The sequence below is a fragment of the Podarcis tiliguerta genome (assembly GCF_965153285.1).
Source record: "Podarcis tiliguerta genome assembly, chromosome: 16".
NCBI lineage: Eukaryota > Metazoa > Chordata > Lepidosauria > Squamata > Lacertidae > Podarcis > Podarcis tiliguerta.
Window position 1 is genome coordinate 42199080 of NC_139549.1, and position 27131 is coordinate 42226210.

General features: G+C 49.6%; 2 protein-coding genes across 5 annotated transcripts; one reads left to right on the forward strand and one right to left on the reverse strand.

Moving 5' to 3' along the window:
* Positions 1 to 8038: 8038 nt before the first annotated feature.
* On the forward strand, positions 8039 to 22925 carry TFIP11 (tuftelin interacting protein 11; the record flags this gene model as incomplete). Of its 3 annotated transcripts, none has more annotated exons than XM_083419027.1 (14): positions 8039 to 8115; positions 9120 to 9188; positions 9718 to 9945; positions 10206 to 10359; positions 10951 to 11107; positions 11712 to 11839; positions 12448 to 12600; positions 13794 to 14309; positions 15277 to 15383; positions 16864 to 17032; positions 17733 to 17976; positions 19792 to 19934; positions 20885 to 21050; positions 22010 to 22925. In XM_083419027.1, the coding sequence occupies 14 exons, from the start codon at positions 8039 to 8041 to the stop codon at positions 22363 to 22365; spliced, it is 2667 nt and encodes an 888-aa protein (XP_083275153.1). In that variant the 3' UTR covers positions 22366 to 22925. The 3 variants fall into 3 exon arrangements, with proteins under 3 accessions (XP_083275153.1, XP_083275155.1, XP_083275154.1); XM_083419029.1 differs by having other exon boundaries at positions 8048 to 8115; positions 9735 to 9945; XM_083419028.1 differs by lacking the exon at positions 8039 to 8115 and adding an exon at positions 8273 to 8325.
* On the reverse strand, positions 22881 to 26943 carry SRRD (SRR1 domain containing). Of its 2 annotated transcripts, XM_083419099.1 has the most exons (7): positions 26788 to 26943; positions 25874 to 25914; positions 25433 to 25704; positions 25254 to 25352; positions 24909 to 25060; positions 24367 to 24412; positions 22881 to 23609 (listed from the first exon to the last, which is right to left on the reverse strand). In XM_083419099.1, the coding sequence occupies exons 1-7, from the start codon at positions 26940 to 26942 to the stop codon at positions 23421 to 23423; spliced, it is 954 nt and encodes a 317-aa protein (XP_083275225.1). In that variant the 5' UTR covers position 26943; the 3' UTR covers positions 22881 to 23420. The 2 variants fall into 2 exon arrangements, with proteins under 2 accessions (XP_083275225.1, XP_083275226.1); XM_083419100.1 differs by lacking the exon at positions 24367 to 24412.
* Positions 26944 to 27131: the final 188 nt, after the last annotated feature.

Sequence of the window (27131 nt, forward strand, 5' to 3'; positions counted from 1 at the left end):
CATGTTGCCTTCCTTTATTTCACCTGAGCTAAGAATGGTTCAGATACAGTATTCAAGTGCTGTAACCACAAAGCCACTCTTTACATAGAAGATTGTTCCTGTTGTCATCATATTGAAATTAAACCCCCACCTCCATGTTTGTAGAAAAGAGAAAATGTGTGACTGTCTCTGTAGGCACAAGTGCGGCACAGAACTGAATGATAGGCAGGGACAGGTCTATAAAGGTATAGCAGGACATGGTGACTTTCCTGGTTATTTTGAACTCTTCTTACTTGCAGACACAAGGAGAGTGGGGCAGAGAGAGAGGGAGGGAGAGGGCTCCAGACTAGGGTGGTCAGGAGGGCCATTTGTTAGGGGCCCAAAGCAGCCGAGGGCCCCTTGCCCTGTGAGTGCTGCCCTTTCTACTTTGCACAGAAGAAGCTCAGGTGCTGCCAAAGATAAGGATCCATTTGTATGTCCTGCCTCTTCCAGGTTAAGAGGCCCACTCAAGGTGCTCTGGAGCCAGCATTGCCCAAGAATGTGTGTACACATGGGGAGCACACCCCTATTAAAAAGGGCAAAATAGTGCCACTACATGGGGGTCACCACCACCAAAGGCTATGCCAGCATGAAAGGTACTCCAATACACTAACGCCATCCTCTCCCTGCACAGCTCTGCTTCTTTGCCACTGAACTAGCGGGGGCGGGGGGATTCCTCTGCAAACCCTACCAAGACCCCAAACAAGCTTCTGCTTGCACACCTCTCCATCCCTTCTCATCAAGCAATCCCTCCTCACCCCCTTGCCAGCCCACCTTGCTAAGCATCTCAAAAGTCTCTTTGTGTCCCTGTGTGATGCACCAAAGCAAGGGCTGCATCTGTTTCATCCTTTAAGGGCCTGTTGTGTCAACGCCAATATTTCCTGGCCTGCAAAGTGATGCCAGATTGAGCAGGAAATGTAGCACCAAGTCAGAGAGACAACAACATAAGCGGAGCTCTTATCTTCCATTCACCTAAAAGTCTGCAGCTTTTCTCACCTTCTGGGTGACAACCAAGTTATCAAAACTGGCAGGGGAGAGGATGAGAAAAATAAAATTGCAGCAGCAAAAAAAAAAAAAAAGCTAATGTAATTCTAGGCTGCAGCAACAGAAGTCCAGACCCAGGGAACTAATGGTGACACCAATTCTGCCTTGGTCAGACCTGGAGTCCTGTGCTCAGTTCTGGGCAACACAGTTAAACGAAGGCTCATGGCAAGCTGGAAGGGTGCTCAGCATCTGACTGACCTTGTCCTTCTTCCCTCCCTCCCTCCCCACCACAGAGAATCTCTCTCCCGCCTGGGTGTTTTTGGAGAGCAAGGAGCAGCTAGCAAGCCAGCCAGCCAGCCAGCCACAAAATGAACTTCCCAGACCGAGGTGAGCGCCTGGCTGCCGTAATGGATGTGCTGCCATGTGCTGGCAGTGGGCGCATGAATCCTTGATGGCTCTGCCGGCGTGTTCCCCCTGTTCTCCCCCCTCCATTTTGTGAGATTAATATTTGATCATGCTCAAAAGCTACCAGAAGCCATTTGGAGCCGGCTTGGCTATTGGCACGGAGGCCCAGCGGAGCATTGAGAGGGAGGCTGCTGTGCCGGGGGGGCGGGGGGGGGGGACTGTGAGCCAGAGGGTCTGGCTGAGCAGAGGTATTTGAGTGGGGGTCCCACTTTCTCACGGAGGAGGCTCTAGTCTTGGCTCAGACGGGGGCTCCAGGAGTGGTTCCCTCCAAGGGGGTCATCAGCAACTCTTCATTTTGGGTAGGGCTGGGGAAATGTTGTCCCTCTTGTTATAAGAAAATTTCTGCTCCTTTATCCCTTATGGGGTATCCAAGAGCCCATACAGAGAGAGTCCTTATGTAGGTTCTCTATTGGTACAAGTATATTGAGAAGCAAAGCAGCTAGTGAGCATGACCTTTATTAAACTGTTGCAACAGGGTCCTCCATCCCCACCCCCCACAGGGAGGAAGGAGAGGAACCCAGAACGATGGTGCACAAGCTCTTATATTGTTATTGTTTAGCCATTTAGTCATGTCCGACTCTTCGTGACCCCCTGGACCAGAGCACGCCAGGCACTCCTGTCTTCCACTGCCTCCCGCAGTTTGGTCAAACTCATGCTGGTAGCTTCGAGAACACGGTCCAACCATCTCGTCCTCTGTCGTCCCCTTCTCCTTGCGCCCTTCATCTTTCCCAACATCAGGGTCTTTTCCAGGGAGTCTTCTCATGAGGTGGCCAAAGTATTGGAGCCTCAGCTTCACAATCTGCCCTTCCAGTGAGCACTCAGGGCTGATTTCCTGAAGAATGGATAGGTTTGATCTTCTTGCAGTCCATGGGACTCTCAAGAGTCTCCTCCAGCACCAGAATTCAAAAGCATCAATTCTTCGACGATCAGCCTTCTTTATGGTCCAGCTCTCACTTCCATACATCACTACTGGGAAAACCATAGCTTTTACTATATGGACCTTTGTTGGCAAGGCGATGGCTCTACTTTTTAAGATGCTGTCTAGGTTTGTCATTGCTTTTCTCCCCAGAAGCAGGCATCTTTTAATTTCGTGGCTGCTGTCACCATCTGCAGTGATCATGGAGCCCAAGAAAGTAAAATCTCTCACTGCCTCCATTTCTTCCCCTTCTATTTGCTAGGAGGTGATGGGCCCAGGTTCTTTAATTCCTCCTCACTTTCTGCCATCAGGGTTGTGTCATCTGCATATCTGAGGTTGTTGATATTTCTTCCAGCAATCTTAATTCCGGCTAGGGATTCATCCAGCCCAGCCTTTTGCATGATGAATTCTGCATATATGTTAAATAAGCAGGGAGACAATATCCAGCCTTACCGTACTCTTTGCCTAATTTTGAACCAATCAGTTGTTCCATATCCAGTTCTAACTGTAGCTTCTTGTCCCACATAGAGATTTCTCAGGAGACAGATGAGGTGATCAGGCACTCCCATTTCTTTAAGAACTTGCCATAGTTTGCTGTGGTTGACACAGTCAAAGGCTTTTGCATAGTCAATGAAGCAGAAGTAGATGTCTTTCTGGAACTCTCTCTCTTTCTCCATAATCCAGCGCATGTTTGCAATTTGGTCTCTGGTTCCTCTGCCTCTTCTAAATCCAGCTTGCACTTCTGGGAGTTCTTGGTCCACATACTGCTTGAGCCTTCCTTCTAGAATTTTAAGCATAACCTTTCTAGTGTGTGAAATGAGTGCAATTGTGCGGTAGTTGGAGCATTCTTTGGCACTGCCCTTCTTTGGGATTGGGATGCAGACTGATCTTCTCCAATCCTCTGGCCACTGCTGAGTTTTCCAAACTTGCTGGCATATTAAGTGTAGCACCTTAACAGCATCATCTTTTAAAATTTTAAATAGTTCAGTTGGAATACCAACACTTCCACTGGCCTTGTTATTAGCAGTGCTTTCTAAGGCCCATTTGACTTCACTCTCCAGGATGTCTGGCTCAAGGTCAGCTCTTTTGCAATTGCCTACCCTGTAGGGGTGGCGCTGTGGGTAAAACCTCAGTGCCTAGGACTTGCCGATCGTATGGTCGGCAGTTCGAATCCCCGCGGCGGGGTAAGCTCCCGTTTTTCGGTCCCAGCTCTTGCCCACCTAGCAGTTCGAAAGCACCCCAAAGTGCAAGTAGATAAATAGGGACCGCTTTATAGCGGGAAGGTAAACGGCGTTTCCGTGTGCTGCGCTGGTGCTGGCTCACCAGAGCAGCTTCATCACGCTGGCCACGTGACCCGGAAGTGTCTTCGGACAGTGCTGGCTCCCGGCCTCTTAAGTGAGATGAGCGCACAACCCTAGAGTTGGACACGACTGGCCCGTACGGGCAGGGGTACCTTTACCATTTTACCCTGTAGCTCAAGACCCCCCCCCCCAAACATCATACATACATCACAGAAAGGGCGGTCTACAGCAGAAATCCTGTCTAGCAGGATACTGATAATGGTCACTTGATTGGTTTACCTGGGCAGCCTGGCCATTCCTTTTGAGATGCTAAATACTTAGTTCCTGAATCCATGCCACAGGCTCACCCTATTCATGCACTATACACCCTATTCATGCACAATACACCCTTAAGACAGGATTTGTGAGCAAAGAGACAATGGGAAGATTTTTCCCATTTCCTTCCTCACTGCAGAGAATATTTGAGGTCACTGGAAGAGTCAAAGTGGCTTCAGGATTGCTCTCCTGTAGTATTTCAGAAACATGGTTTATATACTTACGTATCCATTTGCCTTGTACATTTATGAACATTTCATTTATATATATGTGAGACCTTAGAATTCCTATAACAATCCCCCCTCTGGGGGTATAATTTGTACTAAAAAAATTTGCCCCACAAATAATAACCATGTTTTGTAAATGGATGCTTTTGTGTTAACCTGAAGAAACTTGCATGTCAGACCTCTTAAGGCTATTCACAAGTGAAGCAGTGCGCATAGGTGGACATGGGATATCACATTAAAAACACAAAACACATTGCGTTCTTTTACTCAATTACTTGGGTGAAACATTTTCTCAGCAGTGTTCTATTCTTTTCACTCAGCAGGAAGGTCCAAAAATGATTGGAAAATGCAGTTTGTTTTGTTTCTGCCTTTTTTGTGTTCTCAGATGTCAAAGTTAGCCTCCTGGCCCTTGTACGTTCAGCATACTCACAGCAACAACCCGTCATAATGCATCCCTGGTTAGGGCTTGCAGTGATGGACCTTAAGGAGTATCTCATGTAGCAAGGTGGCAACATTCCCTGGAGAGAAATGCCCCATCTGGACCATCCATGGGGTTATACCTTGGCTTTGGTCCTGGGCTCAAGCGGTGTGTTGCACAATTGCTATTAAAGGAACCAAAGAAAGCTAATTGCACTTGGGATACACTTGTCCAATTAGAACTGAGCCCAGTTAGAATTTATATAGCCCCATGGTTCTCTTTTTTTAAAATAATAATTTTTATTAAGTTTTCTATTTTAACAATCCAATCAAATCACATTAAATATTCCAAATTATGCAAATACAAATCATAAAGTCCAAATATTTTGCTAAATTATAAATTTTTGTTGGGGCTTCCCATGCTTCAAGTTCAGCGGGGTCCAATCATCTTATGTTTCTACTGCTTTGAATGTCCAATAGTTCCTTCTTTAAATGTTCCTGCTGTTATCCTTCTTTCTTTCATAGCCTCTGAGTTGTTTCCACAGGCGAGCTGAAATGAGCAATAATATGCTTCTGTGTGAACTCTGTGTGACTCTCCTTTTCCCCCCTTCAGCTGGTAAGTCTTTTATTTGCAGTATGTCTTCACATGCTGGTGTTTATGTTGAATCAATCCAAAAGTCCTTCTCTGGTGGCAGACGCCAACTTCTCTCAATTCCGATGAAATAAAATCTAGGCGTTTGCTCATTAATTTTCTCAGACAGGTTGCACCAAACATTAGTCTTTCCAGAGGAGGTTTGCCAAATCGGACTTGAAATACAGATATAATAAAGTAAGAGCTCGCCTCCCCCTATGACTATTAATCTCTGCAACTCAGTCTGTCTCATAATGGCGGATCCTGATTAAAGGTGTGTCACAGGAGAGTCTTTTATCTTCTTCCAAGTATTTCAAAGAACAAAGGCTTTAGTTAATATTATTTCCACACAGTTTGTATTTTCCGATCTCACTTGCTATAAGTAAAGGTAGATGGTTCTTCGGGGGGAGGGGCTTGTTAGGTATTATCATAGTAGAAAAAGAAAAAGTTTTATCCCCCCCCTTTCTGTTCCGTTGCAACATACCGGTTTAGATGCTGTTCTTTGATGTTATCTTTCTTCCTCCCGTCATTCTTGACACCTCAGTGGCTGTAGCTGGCAGATTAACTACCCTTTCTTCGCCCGAAGCATGTCCAAAATTCTTAAATCCAATCTTTATCTTAAGAAATGAAACTTGAAGCCCTCACGGAGACAGCGTCCAGGAGATCCAAACTCCCTTGGGGGCTTCTCATCCAGTGCCCCCACCCCCTCCTTCTTTACGAACTCGGGGGTGGTTTGTGGGCAGCTGCGGATGAGACTGCATCTTCCCTTCCACCGGGAAGTATTTGGGAGGCTGATTACTCCCATCTCAGCCTCTAAATTACCTCGTGGGAGCTGGAGAGATGGTATTGTTGGCCATCTTCCGTGGCGCCCCTAGCGGAGCCCCCTAGCCCCATGGTTCTCAACCACTCAAACCAACCATAAAATGAGGAAATGTGGTCATAAATTGATCTAATCTAAATATTGAACTACACAATAGCCTGATCTATTAGAAAGCATGAAGTGCATGAGAATCCTCCATGCCATTGGGGTGTAAGCCAAACCCTTCTACTGTTCATAACAAGGCAAAGCTAAAGGACCCCTGACCGTTAGGTCCAGTCGCGGATGACTCTGGGGTTGGCCGCTCATCTCTATAGGCCGAGGGAGCTGACGTTTGTCCACAGACAGTTTTTCCGGGTCATGTAGCCAGCATGACAAAGCCGCTTCTGGCGAACCAGAGGAACGCACAGAAACGCCATTAACCTTCCCGCCGGAGCAGTACCTATTTATCTACCTGCACTGGCATGCTTTTGAACTGCTAGGTTGGCAGCAGCTGGGACAGAGCAATGGGAGCTCACTCCATCACGGGCATTCGAACTGCCGACCTTCCAATTGGCAAGCCCAAGAGGCTCGGTGGTTGAGACCACAGCGCCACCAACGTCCCACTTCTACTGTTCATAGGTATGCACTATTCATTAAACATAATAACAATTATACACAAAATTGGGTCCCCCCTCTGTGGGAGCAATACATAATTAGCAAACATAGTTATTCAACATTCCTACTTAATAACACAAAATACATAGAAGATACTATTTACTAGTCCTATATTAGTTGGATATCTTGAGGCAATCATGTAATTTTGAGACTATTCTTGCTGCTTTTACACATATCTTTAACCTTTAAGCAAAAGGGCTGGAGGTCAAAAAGAGAGAAAATGTCCTTACAATACAACTTCCCCCTGTTTGTCAGCCCCCCCATTAGTCCAAGTCCTTTATGGAAAGAAATGGCGGTGGCCACTCTGATGTCTTTTGGCCGGCAATGCTCTTGAAGCAATGCAGGCTGTTTGTTTCCCCCCACCAGTTTCCAGTAACACATCCACTGAGAAGTGGAAATCTATTGGAGACAATTTGTCAAATCACTGCCCTGCCTGCCTCTCTCTCCACCCCCACCCCATTTTCCATAGTGTGGATTCCCAAAGACAATATCCCTGTGTGAAGATAGCATAATAGAAGAAAAATGTGTGTGCAACCTAGAACCTGTCTAGATCTGTCTAGGTGCTCTTCCTGAGTACATAGTCAAAGCCGGAAGGGGTGGACTCTCCCTCAAGGAACATTTTTAGGCAGAGGCTGGAGGGTCATCTGTCAGGGACTCTCTTAACTATGCAAGGGGATGGACTAAATGACCCTTGGGAACACTTCCAACTCTACAATTATATAATTCTATGAACACATTTGGCAGCAATTATTAGCTAGGAAACTTTCTGGTGTTTATTTCATAAAATTTATATACCTCTTGATTGCAAAAAGAAAAATCTACAAAGTGTTGTTGAAAGGAGGATTATAAACCTGGCCAAATAAACCAAAATCTACTGGCTCATTTATAAATTATTCTAAACCCACAAGCCGGGCAAGTAAGAAGCATCAAAAGCCCACAAAGGGCTCCGTGGAGGGGTCGGGGGCCGCTTGCCTGCTCCTCCAGCTGGAGCCATGGCTGCTTTGGCAAAGACTCCCCTCCCGGACACGCCTCTGGAACCCACGTGTTGCCCACGCCACGTGTGAATGCGGGCTGCAAAAGTCTCGCCGCCAAGAGCCAAACAAAAGCGGGCTCCGAATTGGGGAGTGGGCGGGGCACACACAGTCTGGAAGGAAGGGCACTCTGCCCATGGTCAGGGGATCCTCTCCCCCCACCTTCCTTCCTTCCGAGAGGGCTCCATCCTCCGCCGGGACCACCGAGTCCGAGGGAAGGAGGGGCCTTTTCCCTCCCGGCGCCCTTCCTTCCGCCTCTATGGTGCCTGGTTCCGGCGGAAGCGGCCGGTTGCGCATGCGCGTCTCCTTTGCCTCGGGCGACGGGCGGGCGAGGCGGTGAGTGAGGCGGGGGGGGGGGTCCCGGAGCGGGAGGGGCCCAGCAGGCGCGGCGCCTCCCGAGGAGTCCCGGGCAGACTGCCGCTGGGCCTGGAGGCTCCGCGAGGAGCGCCGCCCCGATGGTGCTGCGGAGGGAGGCTCAGCTGCGGCCCCGGCTCCGGGAGGCAGCCGGATGAGGCCCCTCGAGCTCGGCCAGAGCCACTCTGCCTGGTCGCCATCCCCTTTTATTGATTTTCAGTTTTATACACTTCAATAATTTTGCAATCATTTTAACATTTCAAAACTCGACTTCCTTCCCCTTCTTGATTTTCCTTAAATTTATTTTTAATGTTTTCTGCATATTCCAAATTAATTTACTCATTTATTCATCTACTTTAAATACATACTCTCTTAAAACTGCGGGTTATTACAGTAATCCTGCCAATGTTCTTATCTGTTTAGTTTGTAAATATTTAATAAATATTCAATAAACCATTTCTATTATTTTATAAAAAGTTTGTTATTTTGATTTATTTTTCTGGTAAGTTTCTCTATTTCTGCATATTCCATAAGTTTTTGTATCCATTCTTCTTTTGCTGGGACTTTCCATTTTTGGGCAAGCAACATTCTTGCCGCTGTAGTCTCATACATGAATAAATTTCTATACAGTTTGGGTTTGGGTAGTTCTGTCCCTATAATTCCCAAAAGGAAGGCTTCTGGGTTTTTTTACAAGTTTGTCATTTTAAACATCATTTTCAGTTTATTATATATTGTATCCCAGTAAGCTTCAACCTTACTACAAGACAGCACATATGATAAAAAGAACCTGCCTGGTCGCCATCGCTAGCCTTACCACCCTCTGTGAGTTTGCCCAGTCCTCTCCGGAGGCCCTGCGAGTTAATAGCCACCGCTGCCTCCTGCGGGAGGAGTTCCGTCACTTAACAATGTGCTTCCTTGGGTCTGTCCTGAATCTTCCAACGCGCACCTCACTTGTCATCATCATTATATTTCTTTGTTGCATTTAGGCGCCACCTTTTCTTTCAAGAGCTCAAGCTGATTCTCCCCCTCCTGGGTCCCCACAACAGCCCTGTGAGGTAAGCTGAGGCAGTGACTCCCCCAAGGTCACCCAGTGAGCTTTATGGCTAGTTGGGGAATTCAAACCCTGATCTCCCAGGCCCTCATCTGACACTCTTAACACCAATGTCATTTGCTATGAGAGGGAGAAGAGCCTCTATTCACTTACTCCTATCTTGTCATACCTCTTGCTCACCTTTTCTCTTAATTAAAAAGTCCCAAAATCGGGGAGGCACACATACCCTTAATCATTTTATATTGGGGTAATTGTAGGAATAACCAGGAGGGGGAGTGGGCAGCAGCAAAGGTTAAGATTGTAGAGGAACCTGGGGCCAGGTTTAGGAGTAGAGGCAAGGTGGCTTGTGTGCGCGCCAGAAGACAGTATTTTGGGAGATGAGGGGCAGGCAGGGGATCACATATAGACACGGAGTGGGGAAAGGAATGGTCAGAGGGAGAGAGCTAGGTCAGGGAGCAGGTTGAGGAGTGTGCACAGGGAGCTTCCTGGGTTATTTCTTCATCTTCTGCTTCCTCTCCCCATACCTATGCCAGTTTCTTTCTCCAACAAGGCATCATGTCGCTGTCCCATTTGTACGGCAAAAATGACGCTGCTGCTGATGACGATGTGGAGATGGAGAAATTTGAGATCACCGACTGGGACCTTCAGAATGAGTTCAATCCCAACCGGCAGCGCCACTGGCAGACCAAGGAGGAGGCCACCTATGGCATGTGGGCTGAGCACGATTCTGATGATGAGAGGCCCAGCTTTGGGGGCAAACGGTACTGGCCCCCCGAGGAAGTGATCGGGAATGTTGTGATTTGTGAGGCTGTTCTTGAAGGTTCTGCACCCGTTTCCAAACCCTTCATTAACACCTCCCTTGATTGTATATGTCAGCTTCTGATTTTGCGATATTAACTTGACAAGTAGCATAGATGTCTCTCAACAGTGAATTTAATTAGGAAAAAGCTACCTCATGTCTAAATGCATATCTGTAGACTATAGAAACATCTCTGAATAAATGTATTTTTTCTTAACCCAGGTCTAAAGATTACTCGGCGCCTGTTAACTTTATCAGTGCTGGGCTAAAGAAGCCAGCAGCTGATGAGATAACAGATGAAGATTCTGATGAGGATGAGAAGCCTCTGAAGCAGGAAGAAATCCCCAAAGAGTTTGTGCCAAAGAAGTTAAAGACAGTGAGTTCTTAGTTAATTGGGCCATAAATCACTGCATTTTAATTGTGGTTCTGGAGTGTCTTAAAGAACCTCAGGAAGCACTAACCGCAACAAGAAGAACCACACAATCTGGATTTTGTTGCTGTGGAATGTGCACAGTCTCAACTATAAACACCCCAAATAAATGGACTGAGACACACCAGTGCTTTAGTAATAGAGCTGTCAGTAGAGCCAGGCACTGAATGAACTAGGACAGGGGTCAGCAAACTTTTTCAGCAGGAGGCTGGTCCGCTGTCCCTCAGACCTTGGGGGGGGGGCAGATTTTTTTTTGGGGGGGGGGAAATATGAATGAATTCCTATTCCCCACAAATAACCCAGAGATGCATTTTAAATAAAAACACACATTCCACTCATGTAAAAACACCAGGCAGGCCCTACAAATAACCCAGAGATACATTTTAAATAAAAGGACACATTCTAGGACACGCTGATTCTTGGACCGTCCACTGGCTGGATTTAGAAGGTGATTGGGCCAGATCCAGCCCCTGGGCCTTAATTTGCCTACCCATGAACTATGATATTTAATTCATCTTTTTGTCTGTGTTTTAACAGGGTGGCAATTTTAAACCGAGCCAGAAGGGCTTCATAGGAGGAACCAAATCTTTTATGGACTTTGGTAGCTGGGAGAGGCATACAAAAGGAATTGGGCAGAAACTTCTTCAAAAAATGGGCTATGTGCCTGGAAGGGGCCTTGGAAAGAATGCTCAAGGTATGGCCCAGCACCCCACTTGATTTGTTGTACAGGCTTTTAAGAAGACCCCAGGAAAACAAAAACCAAGTTGGTATCTGCCTTTCTTTCTCCTTCAAGCAGAATCAGCCTATCAGTTAATTTTGATCTGTATGTAAAACTGGCACAGAAATTGTAAACCAGCCTTGGCCAACCTGACCGTCAGCTGTGCTGGCAGAGGCTGATGGGACTTGTAGTTAACACATCTGGAAGGCACCAGGTTGGGAAGTCGTTAAACAGTGGCTACTTGCAAAGATTCTGGTTAATATGAAATGTCCAGATAGGAAAATTGCACTTCGTCCAGGATGAACAGTAGGGGAAGCAGCAGCACTCCTTTCCCAGAGTGCCAAAGGGCTAATTAACTTCCTGGCCCTTTAAGACCAAGAGATGCAACCCCCATCAGCTCTTTTTGATGTGGGTGGGGAAATATATGGAGGGCAGGCTTTCTGAAAATAGAAGAGCCAACCAGGGCTCAAGCGCAGGGAATAGTAGAGCTGCTGCTGGGCTATTTTGCCTCCCTTTCCAGGCAGCTCTGATCGTTCTGTGTTCTTATATTCACTTCACTAACAGCTGTGAATTTTCTTAGGTATCATCAACCCTATTGAAGCTAAGCAGAGGAAAGGCAAGGCAGCCATAGGGGCGTATGGCTCTGAGCGAACCACACAGTCCTTGCAGGACTTCCCTGTTGTTGACTCAGACGAAGAGGCAGAGGAGGTATTCCCGCCCCCCCCCCCTTTCCTTCTCCTCATTTCTCCCCCTCCCCCAACTCTCCTTGTTGCCACATTTGGGGACCTGTGTGGAAGAAATGTAGTGATTTCTTACAATGGTGTCTACATCCTAACTGCATTTGACTGTTGTATCTGGCTCTGTGCGTGAGAGCAGCTGTGATCCCTGCACTGCAGAGGGTTGTATTAGATGATGCTTTGGGTCCCTTCCAACTCTACAATTCTGTGATTCTTTCTTCCCTTGGCAAACGTTTAAAAGGGGTACAAAGCAGTTCTTGGAACCTGGGTTGGCAGTTCATTTCTGTACAAATAACAACTTATGTTGGCAGCTGGTAGGACTGAGAGAGTTAAAGCCTTGCTTTTTGCTTTCAGGCATGTCCTGTAGAAGACCATATTGTGGACCAGAGCTAGGGTTGGTTGGTGCCTGTTGGCGCAGACCTTTAAAAGAGTGAATCCCCCTCCCCTCCCCTGGACATAGTCCACTGGCAATATTCCCTGCTCAACCCCAGACCAAGGAAAGGGTTTGGTGCTCTGCAGTCCCCAGTGGAGTGTTTCCTCCTCCATCTTGCACTTCTCCCATCTCTTCTTTCATCCCAGGAGTTCCAGAAGGAGCTCAGCCAGTGGCGGAAGGACCCAGGTGGGGGCAAGAAGAAGCCAAAGTACACCTACAAGACTGTGGAGGAACTGAAAGCCAAAGGCCGGGCTGGGAAGCAACTGTCGGCACCTCAGAAGGAGCTGGCACAAGTGAAGGTGAGGCTGATTGTCCAAAGCAAGATGGGGCAGGTTTCAGAAAAACTTAGAAAGAGCCTGCTGGATAAGGCCAAGGCGGCCCCATGTAGTTCATCATCTTCTGACAGTGGCCAACCAGTTGCATGTGGGAAATCCACAAGCAAGGTCCAAGCATGAGAGCCCTCGCTCCTGCAGTTTCCAGAAACTGGTCTTTGGGAGCATTGCTGCCTTCAACAGTGGAGACACAGCAGAGCCGTCCTGGCTAGTAACTACTCAGAGCGCTCTCTTCCTGGCTCGTTCTCTGACCTTTGTCCTCAACGAGGGGGAGCTTTGACTGGCTTGTAACAGGTCCCTCTGCTGAGGGAAATACAGAAGATGATGACTACCTCCAGGATGAGCCAAGGAAGCTTTTCTCCCAGGTTCAAGAGCTCTCTTTCTTTTTCCTTAATATTCCTCCATGATTGAGGTTGTAAGTAGATGACTGGCATGACCTATTCTGACCTGTTAGCTCTTGTGCCCTTTCATGCTGGCAAGTCCAAACCTGCCTCTGTATGTAATGCTTGAAAAGCAACAGAGAGCTCTGCTGCATTCTGGAACAATTGCCTGGCTTGATTTAAACTGGAAAGGGAAGTCAAGAGCCCACGTGCTCCCTAGAAGCCCAAATACTTGACATACAGAAGTACAGCTCTTAAAAATGGCCGGTTGGCATTGGGTGTCCGTGGTTAATTTCATTATTGGCTCATGAGCCCTAAGGCTAAGTCCTGCCCTGTCCTCTGAAATAAATGGTAGTCAGCCCTTGGGTTTCCCAGGAGAAGAGGGCAGTGGTGGAGCCAAGGTCACACTGGGGTAAGTGGGAGTGGAGAGACATGCCCTGACCCTTGTGAACCATTCCCTTGGAGCCTGCAGACGGTCCCATCACTGCAAATGGCAAAAAGTGTTGGGCTGTGCTGGGCTCGTTAGAAGATGCAATGTAATTCTGCAGTGTACCAAACTTAGGTTTGCATCTGGAATATGCAAGCTTTGGAATTTGAATTGACTGGACTTTGAAAGGTCGCCTACTACTCCAGGAGCCCAAATTGGCCCTCTGAAAAGTAACGTTTTACCCTCTTTGTATAGATTCTGCTCACCAGGATACCATGAAGCAGTACCTGCTGTTGGTTGAAAGTGGTCTTGTAACTTGTTGGGGGTTTTCTGTTTGTTTGCTTGTTTGGAAGGTGATTGACATGACCGGCCGGGAGCAGAAAGTCTATTACAGCTACAGCCAGATCAGCCAGAAGCACAACATCCCTGACGACAACCCCCAGCTGCCTCCACCGCTGGGCAAGGACTCCAAGGCGCAGGCCTTCAGTCTGCCTGAACTGGAGCACAACCTGCAGCTCCTCATTGACCTGACGGAGCAGGAGATCATCCAGAATGACCGGCAGCTGCAGTATGAGAGGGACATGGTGGTCAACCTGACCCATGAGATCGACAAGATGGCGGAGGTCCTGGAGCGGGAGGAGGCAGACACGCGCAACCTCAGCGAGGTCCTGGAGCTGGTGGAGGAGTGTGAGAGGCGGATGCAGCCCAACTGCAAGGACCCCCTGACCCTGCCTGAGTGCGCCAGGATCTTTGAGACCCTCCAGGACAAATACTACGAAGAGTACCGGATGTCCGACCGCGTGGACCTGGCTGTGGCCATTGTCTTCCCTCTCGTCAAGGACTACTTCAAAAACTGGGACCCTCTGAAGGTGGGTGGGTTCAGAGACCAGGAGCAGCAAAAGGGCCATGCCAATTGGGTGGCCAAACACCCACATTTGCTGGCCAAGCTCAGCTTCCCAAACCCCAATTGTCCTTCTGCCTATAAAGGGTTTCTTAATTACTTTTTTTCTTGCTCTCCCTCCAATGAGTTTAGCAGGGGAGTGCAAACATTTTATTCTTTTTATCCTCACAACCAGTGGCGGAGGAAGGGGTGTGTGGTGGGTGCGGGCCACCCCGGGTGTCATCACTGAGGTAGGGGGGTGGGGACACAAAATAACAAAAATTCGAGTTTTTATATATATATAAAATAAATAAATTAAAATAGGGGTCACTAAAGCTTTTACTTCAGTCAACAAATGTAAAGAAATGCGGCTGCCACTGGCTGCCACACAGCAGGGGCCGGCATTACTACGGGGCCTGCAGCGTGCCTGAGCCACGTGTATTTCCTGGGAGTGAGGTGGTGGCTTGAGTGCCTGTAGGCTTGGCGCTGCCTGAAATCGCAGCGTGAGGCTTGCGTCTGCCCACTGCCTCTCCCTCAGCCTCCCTACAGCTGAAGGGGAGGCTGCGGAGAGGCTCCACGCAGCATGCCCTGCTCCCATGGGTGGCTCACCCCGCCCCCTGCTGCAGGATGCACGCGCCACACCGGGCACCTATGCCGCTGCTCACAACAACCCTGTGAGGTAGGCCAGGCTGAGAGAGAGTGACTGGCGCATGGTCACCCTGTGAACTTTATAGGTGCATCTCCCTAGCCAAGAGTCCTACACTCTGGCCATCACACCCCAAAAGCGTCCAGGGTGAGGAAGAACACCTTACCAAATGGAAAGCCTTCCAAATAAACCCAATACGCCATGCCAGCCTTGGGGAAAGAGCTGTCCCCTTTCTCCAAATAGGAGCTCCCTTTTTTCCGTTTGACTCTCAATTGCCTTGTACACCTAACACACTGCCTCTCCTCTCCAGGATCACATGTATGGCACTGATATCCTAGCCAAGTGGAAGAGCTTGCTGGAAAACGACCAGTTGCTGTCGCACGGTGGGCAGGACCTTGCCTCGGATGCTTTTCACAGGTGAACATAGTGTCTGTGCAGGTTTGGCAGGGAAGTTTCTCTCCAAGGGAGGAGCAGCCCTGTGCTGGTCAAACAGGCCTGGCTAATCCAATTCCTTCCTTAATGCTGCGGGGAGGATTTTCTTAATAATAATTATATATTGCACTTATTAGTTGCTTTTTTATAGATACAAAAGTAACTGAAAGTGCTTTACAAAAAAAGGGAGCACATAAATTTAAGCCAACACGCATTCATAATTATAAAAAGGCATTGAAGCAGGCCACATATATCAAAACCCTCCAAATCAAAGGCTGATGGCTTGATGGGGAAAAAGTGTTTTTGCCTGGCACTTAAAAATACTGTAGATATAGGCAACTCCCACTATGTTGTCCAGTGCCAAACCTGGAAGTGACCCAAAAATGTCATAAAAGATGTCACTAACAGGGCAGGGTGGAGGGCTGCGGCGGCGGAACAGGGTGTTTCAATTAGAGTTTCATGCAAGCACACAATGACCCGGAACACAACCCCCATGCAACTGGGGAGACAATTCCACAAATGGGGAGCTACCACTGAGAATGGTACCCTTCATGCCTCCCTCAGAGGGAACACATGGAGAAGGGCCTTGGATGACTAACCCAGGCTCCAGGTTGGTTCATGCAGGGGGGGAGGTGGTGCTTGAGTTACTGGGGTCCTGAGCCACGAAAGGTTTCATAGGTCAAAGCCAGCAGCTTGAATTGAGCCCAGAAGTGAATTGCAAGCCAGTTGTGCCAGAAGTGGTATTATGTGTTTCAGACTACCCCTGCATTGGTCAATAAAATTTTATTTCTCAATTTTTCAAATTTTATAAGCATCAGTTAAAAAGAAAAGCAAAACAATAAACTTATTCCCTTGGACTTCCCTTCCCCCCCTTTTGTGGACCCTTATAGTTTCTCCCCCTGCATCTCCTTAATAATTCCAATTTTTACTAAATCTTTACTGCGCTGGTCAATAAGCTGGCTGTTGACTTCTGCACCAGCTGCAGTTTCCAAATTGTCTTCAAAGGCAGCTCCACACATCGTGCATTGCAGCAATCTAACCTGAAGGTGACCATAGCATAGGCAACAACCTGCTTCATCCCTGACATCAGCCTTGCACGCTGGGTCTGATGGGAGCTGGGAGTCCAGCAAAAGCTTTGGAGCAGCCCATGCACCTCCTTTCTCTGGCTACATTGTAGTAAGACGTAGGCTTGAAATGCAAAAGCCATGGAAAAGCATTTTGCTGCCTATATACCCTTGAGTCCATCAAACTTGCTCAGGCATGTGTACCTCACGAGAGAGAGATTTCAGACTTGCCCTAAGCCCAAGAGAGAAGCTGGGAAAGGAGGTTTTGAAGACACAGTAGCTGCATTTGCATTGCCCATCGGAAGGAAATCTCTTAAAGCACCCCTAGTTCCTACTGAAGAAGCAAAGCGTGGTTTGGATCTGCCCCTGGCCCCGCTCAGTAGAGATTTTTAATCCTTCAGGTTGATGTGGGAGACTTGGATGCCGTACGTGCGGAACGTGGTAGCACAGTGGCAGCCCCGGAACTGCATCCCGATGGTGGACTTCCTTGACAGCTGGGGGCACATCATTCCTGTTTGGATACTAGACAACATTCTGGACCAGCTGATCTGCCCCAAGTTGCAGAAAGAGGTAGACGAGGGGCTCTTGGGGCTCCTCTCAGGCACACTGGGCGTTGAAGTTTCAGCAGGGCTTGTTGCGTGGGGCAGGAGGCTTAACCAGAAAGCCCTTGTTGCGAAGGCAGCGTGGTGTAGAGGTTAGAGCAGGGGTCAGCAACCTTTTTCAGCCATGGGCTGTCCCTCAGACCATGTGGTGGGCCGGACTATATTTTGGGGGAAAAAATATGAATGAATTCCTATGCCCCACAAATAACCCAGAGTTGCATTTTAAATAAAAGCACACATTCTACTCATGTAAAAACACCAGGCAGGCCCCACAAATAACCCAGAGATGCATTTTAAATAAAAGGACACACTCTACTCATGTAAAAACACGCTGATTCCCAGACCGTCCGTGGGCTGGATTGAGAAGGCGATTGGGCTGCATCCGGCCCCCGGGTCTTAGGTTGCCTACCCTTGGGTTAGAGGAACAGACTAGAGCCTGGGAGACCCGGGTTCCAATCCCTATATGGCTGCAAAGCTCACTGGGTGATCTTGTACCAGTCACTGCCTCTCAGTCTGCCTACCTCACAGGATTGGTGTGAGGGATTAAATGAGGGAGGAAAGAACTACATATGCCACCTTGAGCTCCTTGGAGAAAAAGGTGGGATAGAAAAGCAGTAAGTTAATGCCTCTGGGTGTCCCATAAGGCTTACTGCTGCTCTTGCTTCAAGGTGGAAAGCTGGAATCCCCTGACGGACACGGTCCCCATCCACTCGTGGATCCACCCCTGGCTGCCCTTAATGCACACCCGGCTCGAACCACTCTACTCGCCCATCCGCAACAAGCTGTCCAACGCCCTCCAGAAATGGCACCCCAGCGACTCGTCGGCCAAGCTGATCCTGCAGCCCTGGAAGGAGGTCTTCACCCCGGGGTCCTGGGAGGCCTTCATGATCAAGAACATTGTGCCCAAGCTGGGTGAGTCGGTCCCCCCAGGGCTGCCTTTGCAGCAGACCAGGAGGCGGGCGACTGGGGTTGGAGGCCTTGCGGGAAGCAGCCTCTTCTAAAACAGACCACAGGTCCATTTAGCTCCGCATTGCCTACACACACAGTGACTGGCTCTCCGGGATTTCTGGCAAGGCACGTTCCTTGTCCTGCGTGGAGACAGTGACACGGGTTGAACCTGGACCTTCTTGCATGCAGAATGGGTGCCCTGCCTCTCAAGAAACCCTTCTGGGGTTAAGGAAGCAGGACTGTCCCACAGAAGCACATGCAAGAGGGGCAGAGACCAAAGCGTGGGCATGCAGAATTTGCACGTGCCTTAAACTCACTTTAATTCTTGCTGATCCAATGATTTGGGTTTGTTTGTTTGGTAGGTAGGTAGGGTGTCGGTTTGAGGCAGGGTGGATAGTGGGGTCAGGCAGGTAGCAGCCTCCGGAGCTGATTTTGGCTCTGGAACACTTTTCCTATTGGCTTGCTGTCTTGCTGAGTTACAAATTAAAAAAATTCCTTCCAGTAGCACCTTAGAGAGCAACTAAGTTTGTTCTTGGTATGAGCTTTCGTGTGCATGCACACTTCTTCAGATACACTGAAACAGAAGTCACCAGACCCTTATATATAGTGAGAGGGTGGGGAGGGGGATTACTCAGAAGGGTGGTGGGAATGGGTGAACCCTCCCCACCCTCTCACTATATATAAGGGTCTGGTGACTTCTGTTTCAGTGTATCTGAAGAAGCGTGCATGCTCATGAAAGCTCATACCAAGAACAAACTTAGTTGCTCTCTAAGGTGCTACTGGAAGGAATTTTTTTAATTTGTTTCTATTGCTGAGTTACGTGAAACTGATATGGGGTAGGAAGTACAGGGTTGATGCTTTGCAGCTGCCAGCTATACTCCATCCCATTCTCCCTATTTGGGCTGTTCTTGGGGGCAGAAAATGTTTGGGGTTGGAGTCAGCGCAATGTTTTCTCCAGTGTAGGAATCTAGGGCAGCCACCTCCAATCTGGCACTTTCCATTGTCCTCAGTCACTACGACTGAGGACAGTCTGCCCCAGTAGTGGGGCAGATTGAAAGTGCTTGGCTGGGGAAGGCTGGTCCAGCTGATGATCCGTGGCAGAGCTCAGGTGGAAGTGTATCCAAGTGAGGAAGGAACAGGGAGTTCAGCAGTTGCTCTCTTACAGCTTGAAAGAGCTTTTGGGATCCTCACTAGAGAAAGTTGTTTCTGAAGTGAAGGACATGAGGCAGGAGTTGATAATGCAGGTGAGCTGCATGCAAGCTGCCGGCTAGCTCTGTGGAGGCTCCTTTTATTGACACAAATATGCAAACTCAGGCAGATACATTTTGGGCTGTGACCTTTATACTTCTTCCAGTCCCGAGCTCGTGGTGTGGTACAAAGTTATTTTGGCACCTGTTTCCACCGCGTCATTTTCCCCTTGCACAGTGTATGACGAAGGAGACAAAGGTCTCAGAGACAAAGGTCACAGACAGGACACCGCAGACTACTGAGATCATAAAAGGTTAGACAGAGGGCATGATGTTCAGACAGCTGTGGCTTTGTCTGTGAGGGGGAGTGTGCTCCGCACCCCAAGGTCACGCGTGCAGGCAGGCTGAGGCTGCCTGCGGGTGGGGAGTGTCATCCCTACAAAGTTTATCTTGGTTGCAGCTTTGCTGGTTTCCCTGAGGGGAGAACATCAGCAATTTGGGGGGGGGGGGGGGGTTGCACGTGCAAAGAAGTCCCTCTGCTCTCTAGGCTGAGCTGGTTTAAGCTTGCTGTCGTCTCCACATTCCTCCACAGGCTTGTGTCTGAACGAGCTGATGATCAACCCCCACCAGCAGCACATGGACTCCTTCTTCTGGGTGATGGACTGGGAAGGGATGATCTCTGTCTCTAGCCTTGTGGGGATCCTGGAGAAGCACTTCTTCCCCAAGTGGTTGCAGGTGTGTGACTCCAGCAGTGTCCGGCTGGGTTCAGCCACACTTTTCCTTAGGGACATCTGAGGTTGCCACAAACAGCAGTGTTGGGTTTTGTGAACTCACATTCAGTTCAGCTTTTGCTTAAGGGTGGCTCCAGGGAAGAGGCAGTAAGGAATCCCCACCCTGCCCCCGGTACCCCTGCTGAAATGGACTGGAGCCCTGCAGCTTGGCAGGCTCATCTGATTTATCTGTTTGCCACAAAACTTTTATTACGGCTGTTTTTAGAACAACAACAAAAGTGCAAAGTCCTCTCTCAAAGGCAGATCTTCACCCATGTCTCATACAGAAGGGGGTGCCCCCTCAGCTCTCACCTGGGAGCTTCCCTTTCCTCTCCCAGCCTCCCACCCTGGGAGCTCTTCCTTTCCTTGCCTCTCACACAGGGTCTTTCACCAGCCAGCCATCACCTTCGTGTACATACAGTCCAGAGTAGAGGACCAGAGAGATGTGATAACCAAGATTTACAACTCAGTTATCATTAATCACCACATAATTATCTCTGTCGAGGGACAGTTGACAAGAAACGTCTTGTGTGCCATCTTTCCTCCCTTTCCCTTCCTGCTCATATGATCTCTCTGGACCTGCTTGGTTTTCTGGCTTCTCTGCTAGCAGGGGTGGATTGGTGTTCCTGGAACTTGTTTTTTTCCTTTTGACCAGTGCCCCCCTTTACAGTTCCATGTGAGCTGCCAGACTTCAGCAGGGGCTTTGCTGGCCCTCTCCTTTGGAAGTTGGGTGGCTTCTGGTTTTCCCTTGAAATACTTGTCCCTGGATCAGAAATGCATCAGACGCTGCTTCCTCGTGAGCCTGTCCCGTCCGCAGCCCAAGTAAAGCCTTGAGTCCCTGATCTGTGAGCTCTGCCTTGGGGGTGGGGTGGGTTGCTTGTGGTCTCCCTGCTGCTGACCCTCCTCCTCCTGCAGGTGTTGTGCTCCTGGCTCAGCAACAACCCCAATTACGAAGAGATCACCAAGTGGTATCTGGGCTGGAAGTCGATGTTCTCCGACCAGGTGCTGGCCCATCCCTCCATCAAGGAAAAATTCAACGAGGCTCTGGACATCATGAACAGAGCGGTCTCTTCCAGTGTCGGTGCGTGAGTGATGGTTGCCAACACAAATGTTGCATTGGCTGGGCAGTGAAGTAATTCAAGGATCATCATTGGAAATAGTCGCTCAAAACAATAGTGTCCCTTTTCATAGAGGAGGAAAATGGAAGAGACTGAGGCTGCAGAGCCCTGTAGAAGGGCCACGATTTTCACCAGCCTCAAGCGGCCATTGGGGAGGGTGGTAGTCCACATTTGGAGATCACCATTTGGGCTACCCTTGCTTTGCACACTTACTCGTGAGTAAATCCCACTGAATCCAAGGGGTCGTCCTTCTGAAGAGACACACATAGAATTGCACTATGAGCTCCCATGTTTCTTATAGTCCTTTCCAGCTCTCCAGAGCAGTTGGTTCTCCTCTTCCTCTTTGCCCCAATTTCAGAAGGTCTGCTATTCCCTACCTCATCAAAATCATCACAGTGGGAGAAGAAACAGGGACTGCACTGACAGTGTATAGTTTATTAAACTATGGAACTTGCTCCCCCAGGAGGCCCCCAACTTGGATGGCTTTCAAGGAGGATTAGGCAGGTTCATGGAGGAGGAAAGGGCTATCAAAGGCTACCAGCCAGGATGTCTGTGCTCAGTTTCCCCTGTCAGAGTCAGTGATGCTTCTGAATACCAGTTGCTAGAAGCCACAGGAGGGAGAGGGCTCTTGTGCACGGGTTCTGCTTGCGGGTTTCCCGCTGGGGCATCTGGTTGGCCACCGAGAACACAGGATGCTGGACCAGATGGGCCCACTTGGGCCTGATCCAGCTGAAGGCTCCTCTTCTGCTTTTTGTCCCCTCGCTCCACCTTTCCAGCTCATTGGGCAGCCTTGCAGGCTGTGTGACCCCCTGTGTCCTCTTCCCTTGGGTTCTGGCTGTGTGCTAGGAGGGCCTGTGCAGAGCACAGGTTGCAAAAATTTGCCAGCTGCCATCTCATCTCTCTCCCTTTGCTCCTCTGCCAGGTGGCTACATGCAGCCTGGGGCCCGCGAGAACATTGCCTACCTCACACACACAGAGCGCCGGAAGGACTTCCAGTATGAGGCGATGCAGGAGCGCCGGGAGGCTGAGAACATGGCGCAGCGCGGGATCGGCATGGCCGCAGGCTCTGTGCCCATGAATTTCAAGGACCTCATCCAGACCAAGGCGGAGGAGCACAACATCGTCTTCATGCCAGTCATTGGAAAACGGCATGAAGGGAAGCAGCTTTACACTTTTGGCCGCATCGTCATCTACATTGACCGGGGTGTGGTCTTTGTGCAGGGGGAGAAGACCTGGGTCCCCACCTCCCTGCAGAGCCTCATCGACATGGCAAAGTGAGGACAAGGTGCTGGGACTCAGGGGGCACAGCACTGCCATGCAGGCTGCCTTGCCTCATTCACTGGGGACCGGGAGGTGCAGGAAGGCAGTCCCTGAGCGGGAGCTGCCCCAGTGCGTGTGGGTTGGGGGCTATGCTGAAACTCTCCTGCCAGGCTGCAGAAAGACCAGTGCAAACCAAGTGCATCTAATGTTGTGAGGTGTCTAGCCCCCTGTATCTAGGGCTGGGGGCCAAGTACCATAACCACTAAATCTGATTGGAAGCACCTCCACCCTTTGCTCAGCCTTAGTCCACCTGAGCTTCCAATCAGTGCCTCTAGAAAATGCTGACGCCCAGAATAAAAATGTCAACTTTTTTTTTTGAGCTCCGTTTTGAGATGCAGCAGCTAGAGTGAGACAGTAGTTCCAAGTGTGAGATCACAGCACTGTTGGTGCAATTTGACCTGGCAGGAGTCAGGGCTTGCTCACAATGTTGAACAGGGGAGGAGGTAACTGGCAATAAGAAATGACCACAAAAGTTCAATGTGTGTTGCTTTTAATTAAAAACATTATTAGAAATACAAGGTTTGTGGAGAAATTTGGTTTTCTGAGAAGTTGCTGCCTTAATTGTGAAGCAGCATCTGGGAGTGTGAATGGCTCTCCCCCTTAATGAGGGAGCCCAGTCCTACTGGGCAGCTTGCCTAGCCCCTTTTTCCATCCCATGAGGGAACTCTCATAGGAGGTACCAGACCAGAGTTGAACAGAGATGGTGGTGATGCTTGGGTTTGCCCCATTGATCCTCCCAAGCTCTGCCGCTCAGTGAACAAGCGAGAGAGAGACAAGGAGAGCTTTGGCATCTTGTGCATGCTGCGCATGCCTCATTTGTCCCATGGAGATGCCATAGAGCAACACACAAATAGACGGTGTGGCTAGTCATCTGCTTTAGGGTGGGGTGTGTGTGGTGACATTAACATGAACATGAACTCTTTGCAACACCAGAAGTAACTCAAGCCCCTCTCCAAAGAAGGAAACCCAAACCCAGCCCTGCTCCTCCAGTCCATAGCCTCTGGAATTGAATTTCATTTCTTGTTTCTGATGATCTCTGGCTGATCCTCATCTGGGTAAACTGGCTCCTCCTGAAGCTTCCAGATCTCTGGGGGAAGGTCCCTCAGTTTCTCCAGAGGAAAGCAGTGGACAGAGGTGTCGTTAAATATGTCCAAGTATTGAGGGTGAGAAGGAAGGGCTTCTTCATCTGTTGCTATTAAAACCTAGAAATGGTCAAGCACAGCAAAGAGGCAGTTAATGGGGGCGACTTGGCTGCTGAACTGGCCCTTGAGAAAGGAGGAGAGCAACAGGCTCAGATCCACAGCTAGCCAAGTGCCACATTTATGAAAGCCCCTGCAGCAGATATTTTGACTCCTCAGAATTCATCCCCTATGGCTGGGGAACCTGTGGTCCTCTGTTGTCATCACCTGACATATCCCTCCAGGATGGAAATTGGAAATCCAGTCTGAGGGGTGACAGGTCCTTAGCTTTTCCAGTACCTATCTTAACCACTGATCTCAGTATTTGTGTGGCATGCTTTCAAGTTTTGCAGTGCCCAATAAGACTAAAATGGATGTGCAGATTCCAAAGCCAGCTCACATCAAAGGCTACCCAAGCAATCCAGCAGGTTCTGTGTCTGCTGGGTGCAGAGCAGCTCCACTCTTGTGTAAGAGCTCTGCTGCGCCCTGACCCACCAGATGCCTGTTTTCCACTGAGTGGGGCTTGATAGAAGGGCAGCCTCAGTCAGCTTGTTTTATGAGGGAGTTAGCTTGTAAAGAGAGTTGCCTTTGAAGCTGGGTGCTCAGCTCTTGGAACACTTTTATAAGCCCAGCAAAAGCAAAGCTGCTTAGAACACAGCCAAGCGGGAATAAGGGAGAAGAGTTGGTAAGCGTGGATCCCATCCCCCCGTTAGGAGCTGACGCATTAAGGGCTTCTGCTGGATGGTGAACAGTCGCTGTTATTCAAGCAACAAAGCCGTACCTTTGCAATGTAACTGTAGTCCTTTTGGAATATCCTGCTCAGCACCCTAGGAGCAAAGGGCATTAGAAATCATTGGCAGTTGCAACAAAGGCAACACCACGGCCTACTAAGCAGAGGGTGCTGCTAAGCTAAGAACATCCAAAGGGTTTGTGGGTCTGGCCAACAGCTCATCTAATCCAGCATCCTGTTCCCACAGGGACCAGCCACATGTCTGTGGGAAACTTGTAAGCCAGTTGAGCATAAGAGCACTCTCCCCTCTTGTGGGGAGAAGCAGCCTCCCTCCAACTGCGGAGGCAGAGCAAAGCCTTCCCCATTCTGTGTGTGGTTAAATGCCTTCAGAGACTACCATACTTGCAAAAATTCTTAGGAAATCACTGCAAAAAGGAGTTGAATTTTCAAAACCCAGGTTTTCGTGGGAAGACAAGTGGAAAATGCCAATTCTGTTCTTGTATAGACACTGGGCAGCAGCAGCAGCAGCAGCAGCAGCCAAGAGGCCCAGCCCTACCTGCTCTTGGGCTGGGTGATGCAGAAGGGCTCCCTACCTGTCTTCAATGCCCTTGAAGCTGTTCCCTATGATGACCGTTTTGGAAAGTGCCTCTATAGACCAGTTGCTCCAGAGCAGGTTGTTATAGAGAGCTTTTCCGCAGTGGACCATATAGAAGATGGTAGGATTGTGGACGCAGCGTTTTCCCTCCTGGATGCAAGGAAGAGGGGTGTTATCCTGCAAGAACTGCAACCAACCCCCACCCTACAAGAGCTAAAGGAGTTAAACAGCTGTGAACTTTTGGTATCAATCATTTTGAGAAAGGCCACAGTCCTCAGCTGTGTGTTTTGATCCCTGGGCACGTTTCTCCCTGAGTTCGTGCTCCTCTCTTCCTGGAGCTCACCTCATTCTCCAGGAGCACCGTGAGCCCAAGATGGGCAAGGACTTTGATTTCCAGCGTGGAAAAGACAGGGTCAAATATGTAACACAGATCTTCAGGGATCTGCAAGGAGAGAGAGGGAATGTTGCCTGTGTGCTTCTGGCGAGCTTTACTCCCAAGTCCGCCACAGCTGTGACCCTCACCTTCAGCTCCTCAAGCAGCAGCAGGAGGAAGGCCAGCTGGTATCGCGCTTGAACGCAAGAGGAGAAGTTCCCAATGCCATAACACACACACTGCAAGTCCTGGGCTCTGCTGCGGCTGGGCTCCTCCTGCAGCTGGGAGCTGGGCTCAAGAACTGACTCAGCTGGTGGTGTGAGCTGCAGCTTCTCAAAGGCAGAGAGGGCTTTCTCCACGGAAGGTCTGGTTACCCCCTTCCCTGCTGCTGGGTGTTTGGGGAGGGATTTTAAGATGGTTCCTGAGCAATGAAAGAGGGTGCAATGTAGACTAATGCCACTTCAGCCATGACTGCATCTTGCCTCCCCACCACCTTCACCCCTGGATAGATTTGCTTACAAACAGGCACAAATCCAAGGCTGTAGCTACAAAATAAAAATCCAAGGTCTCTCTTGAGATGCAAGACTTACCGAGGCTTGAATCCCAGAATTCTGAGCTCTGCAGTTCTGAACTGTCACAGAAAGGCAGGGAGAAGAGGAAGAAGTTATGTTACAGAAGGTGGGATTTAGGGCTGGAAGGATCTTGTGGGATCAGCAGGCTGGACTAGCTGGACCCTTGGTCTCATCCAGTAAGCCTATTTATGATGGTTTTGAGGATACTAGCAGAGACTTATCAAGATTTAATCCCAGAACCTGATTTAAATGCAAGTGGATATGTGAATTAATAAGGGAGCAGCATCCTTGAGCATACACAGAGTTCCCTGCTGGCCAACTGCTGCCAAATTGCCAACCCACACGTAACTTAGAAGTGTTAAGTTGCTACTGGACAAATTTTTATATATTTTATATTTCTACTGCAAATTAGAACCGTTTACAGACCAGTTCTGCAGCTATCACAGACCAAGGCGTCATTTCTAACAGCAGCCAGTCAGATACTTCAAGGAGGCCCCTTCACAGTTATGAGCCTTTGGGAAGCTTAGAAGCAGAGCAGGAATGCGGCCCATTTTCCTTGGGATTTGCCCTGCAGCAGCTGGGCATTCAGAGGTAGTCTGCCCTGCCCTCAGGCCCGCCTTGAAGCTGCATGTGGCTCTCTTGGCAAGCCGGGGCCGCCCCCGCCCCCGCGGGCGAAAATGCCCCGATTGCCCTCCTGCTGGGCTCTCCGACTCTGGCTGGAGAGCCGTCTCGGAAGTCCCAAGTCACGCCCACTGGCCCCGCCCGCTCCTGGCATGTGGCCCCCGAAAGCTCGCCCACGACGCAACGCGCCCCCCGCTCCCCCGAGAAGGGCTTGCCCCGGAAGCCTCCCGGCGGCCCGCGCGTGATTTGCCGCCCGCAGCTGCCCCTCGGGGTAGACTGCCCCTGCCCAAGGAGGATCCACGGCCCCTCACCACGCTTCCCTCAGCCTCCGCCTCTGCCTTTCTCCCGCGTCCTCGGAGCTCTCGGCCTCTCCGCCGCCCCGCTCCTCTCTCCGCCGCCGGCGCCGCCGCCGCCTCCTGCTCCCTCCCGGGGCGTCCCAGCCTTCGCCCGCTCGGCAGCGCTCCATGCAAAGCCAGGGGCGAGCGCGATTCCACCAGGAGAGTCCCTCCGCGGCACCCGTAGAGACCATAGAGGAAAGGCGCGTGGCAGACACACCACTTCCGTTACCCTCACCCACTCGGCAGCCGCCATATGCGGGGCAGTAGCGACGCTACGACCGCGACTCCGCAACAAACGGTGCACAATATTGGGCTGG

What these genes read in the sequence shown, in the direction of transcription:
- SRRD (XM_083419099.1), bottom strand. Translation starts at nt 26,942, where the DNA reads ATGGAGCGCTGCCGAGCGGGCGAAGGCTGGGACGCCCCGGGAGGGAGC. An exon ending in ATTCTGGGATTCAAGCCTCG is followed by an intron (nt 25,705 to 25,873) that starts GTAAGTCTTGCA and finishes TTCATTGCTCAG; the next exon opens with GAACCATCTTAAAATCCCTC. An exon ending in TTCAAGGGCATTGAAGACAG is followed by an intron (nt 24,413 to 24,908) that starts GTAGGGAGCCCT and finishes CTTTGCTCCTAG; the next exon opens with GGTGCTGAGCAGGATATTCC.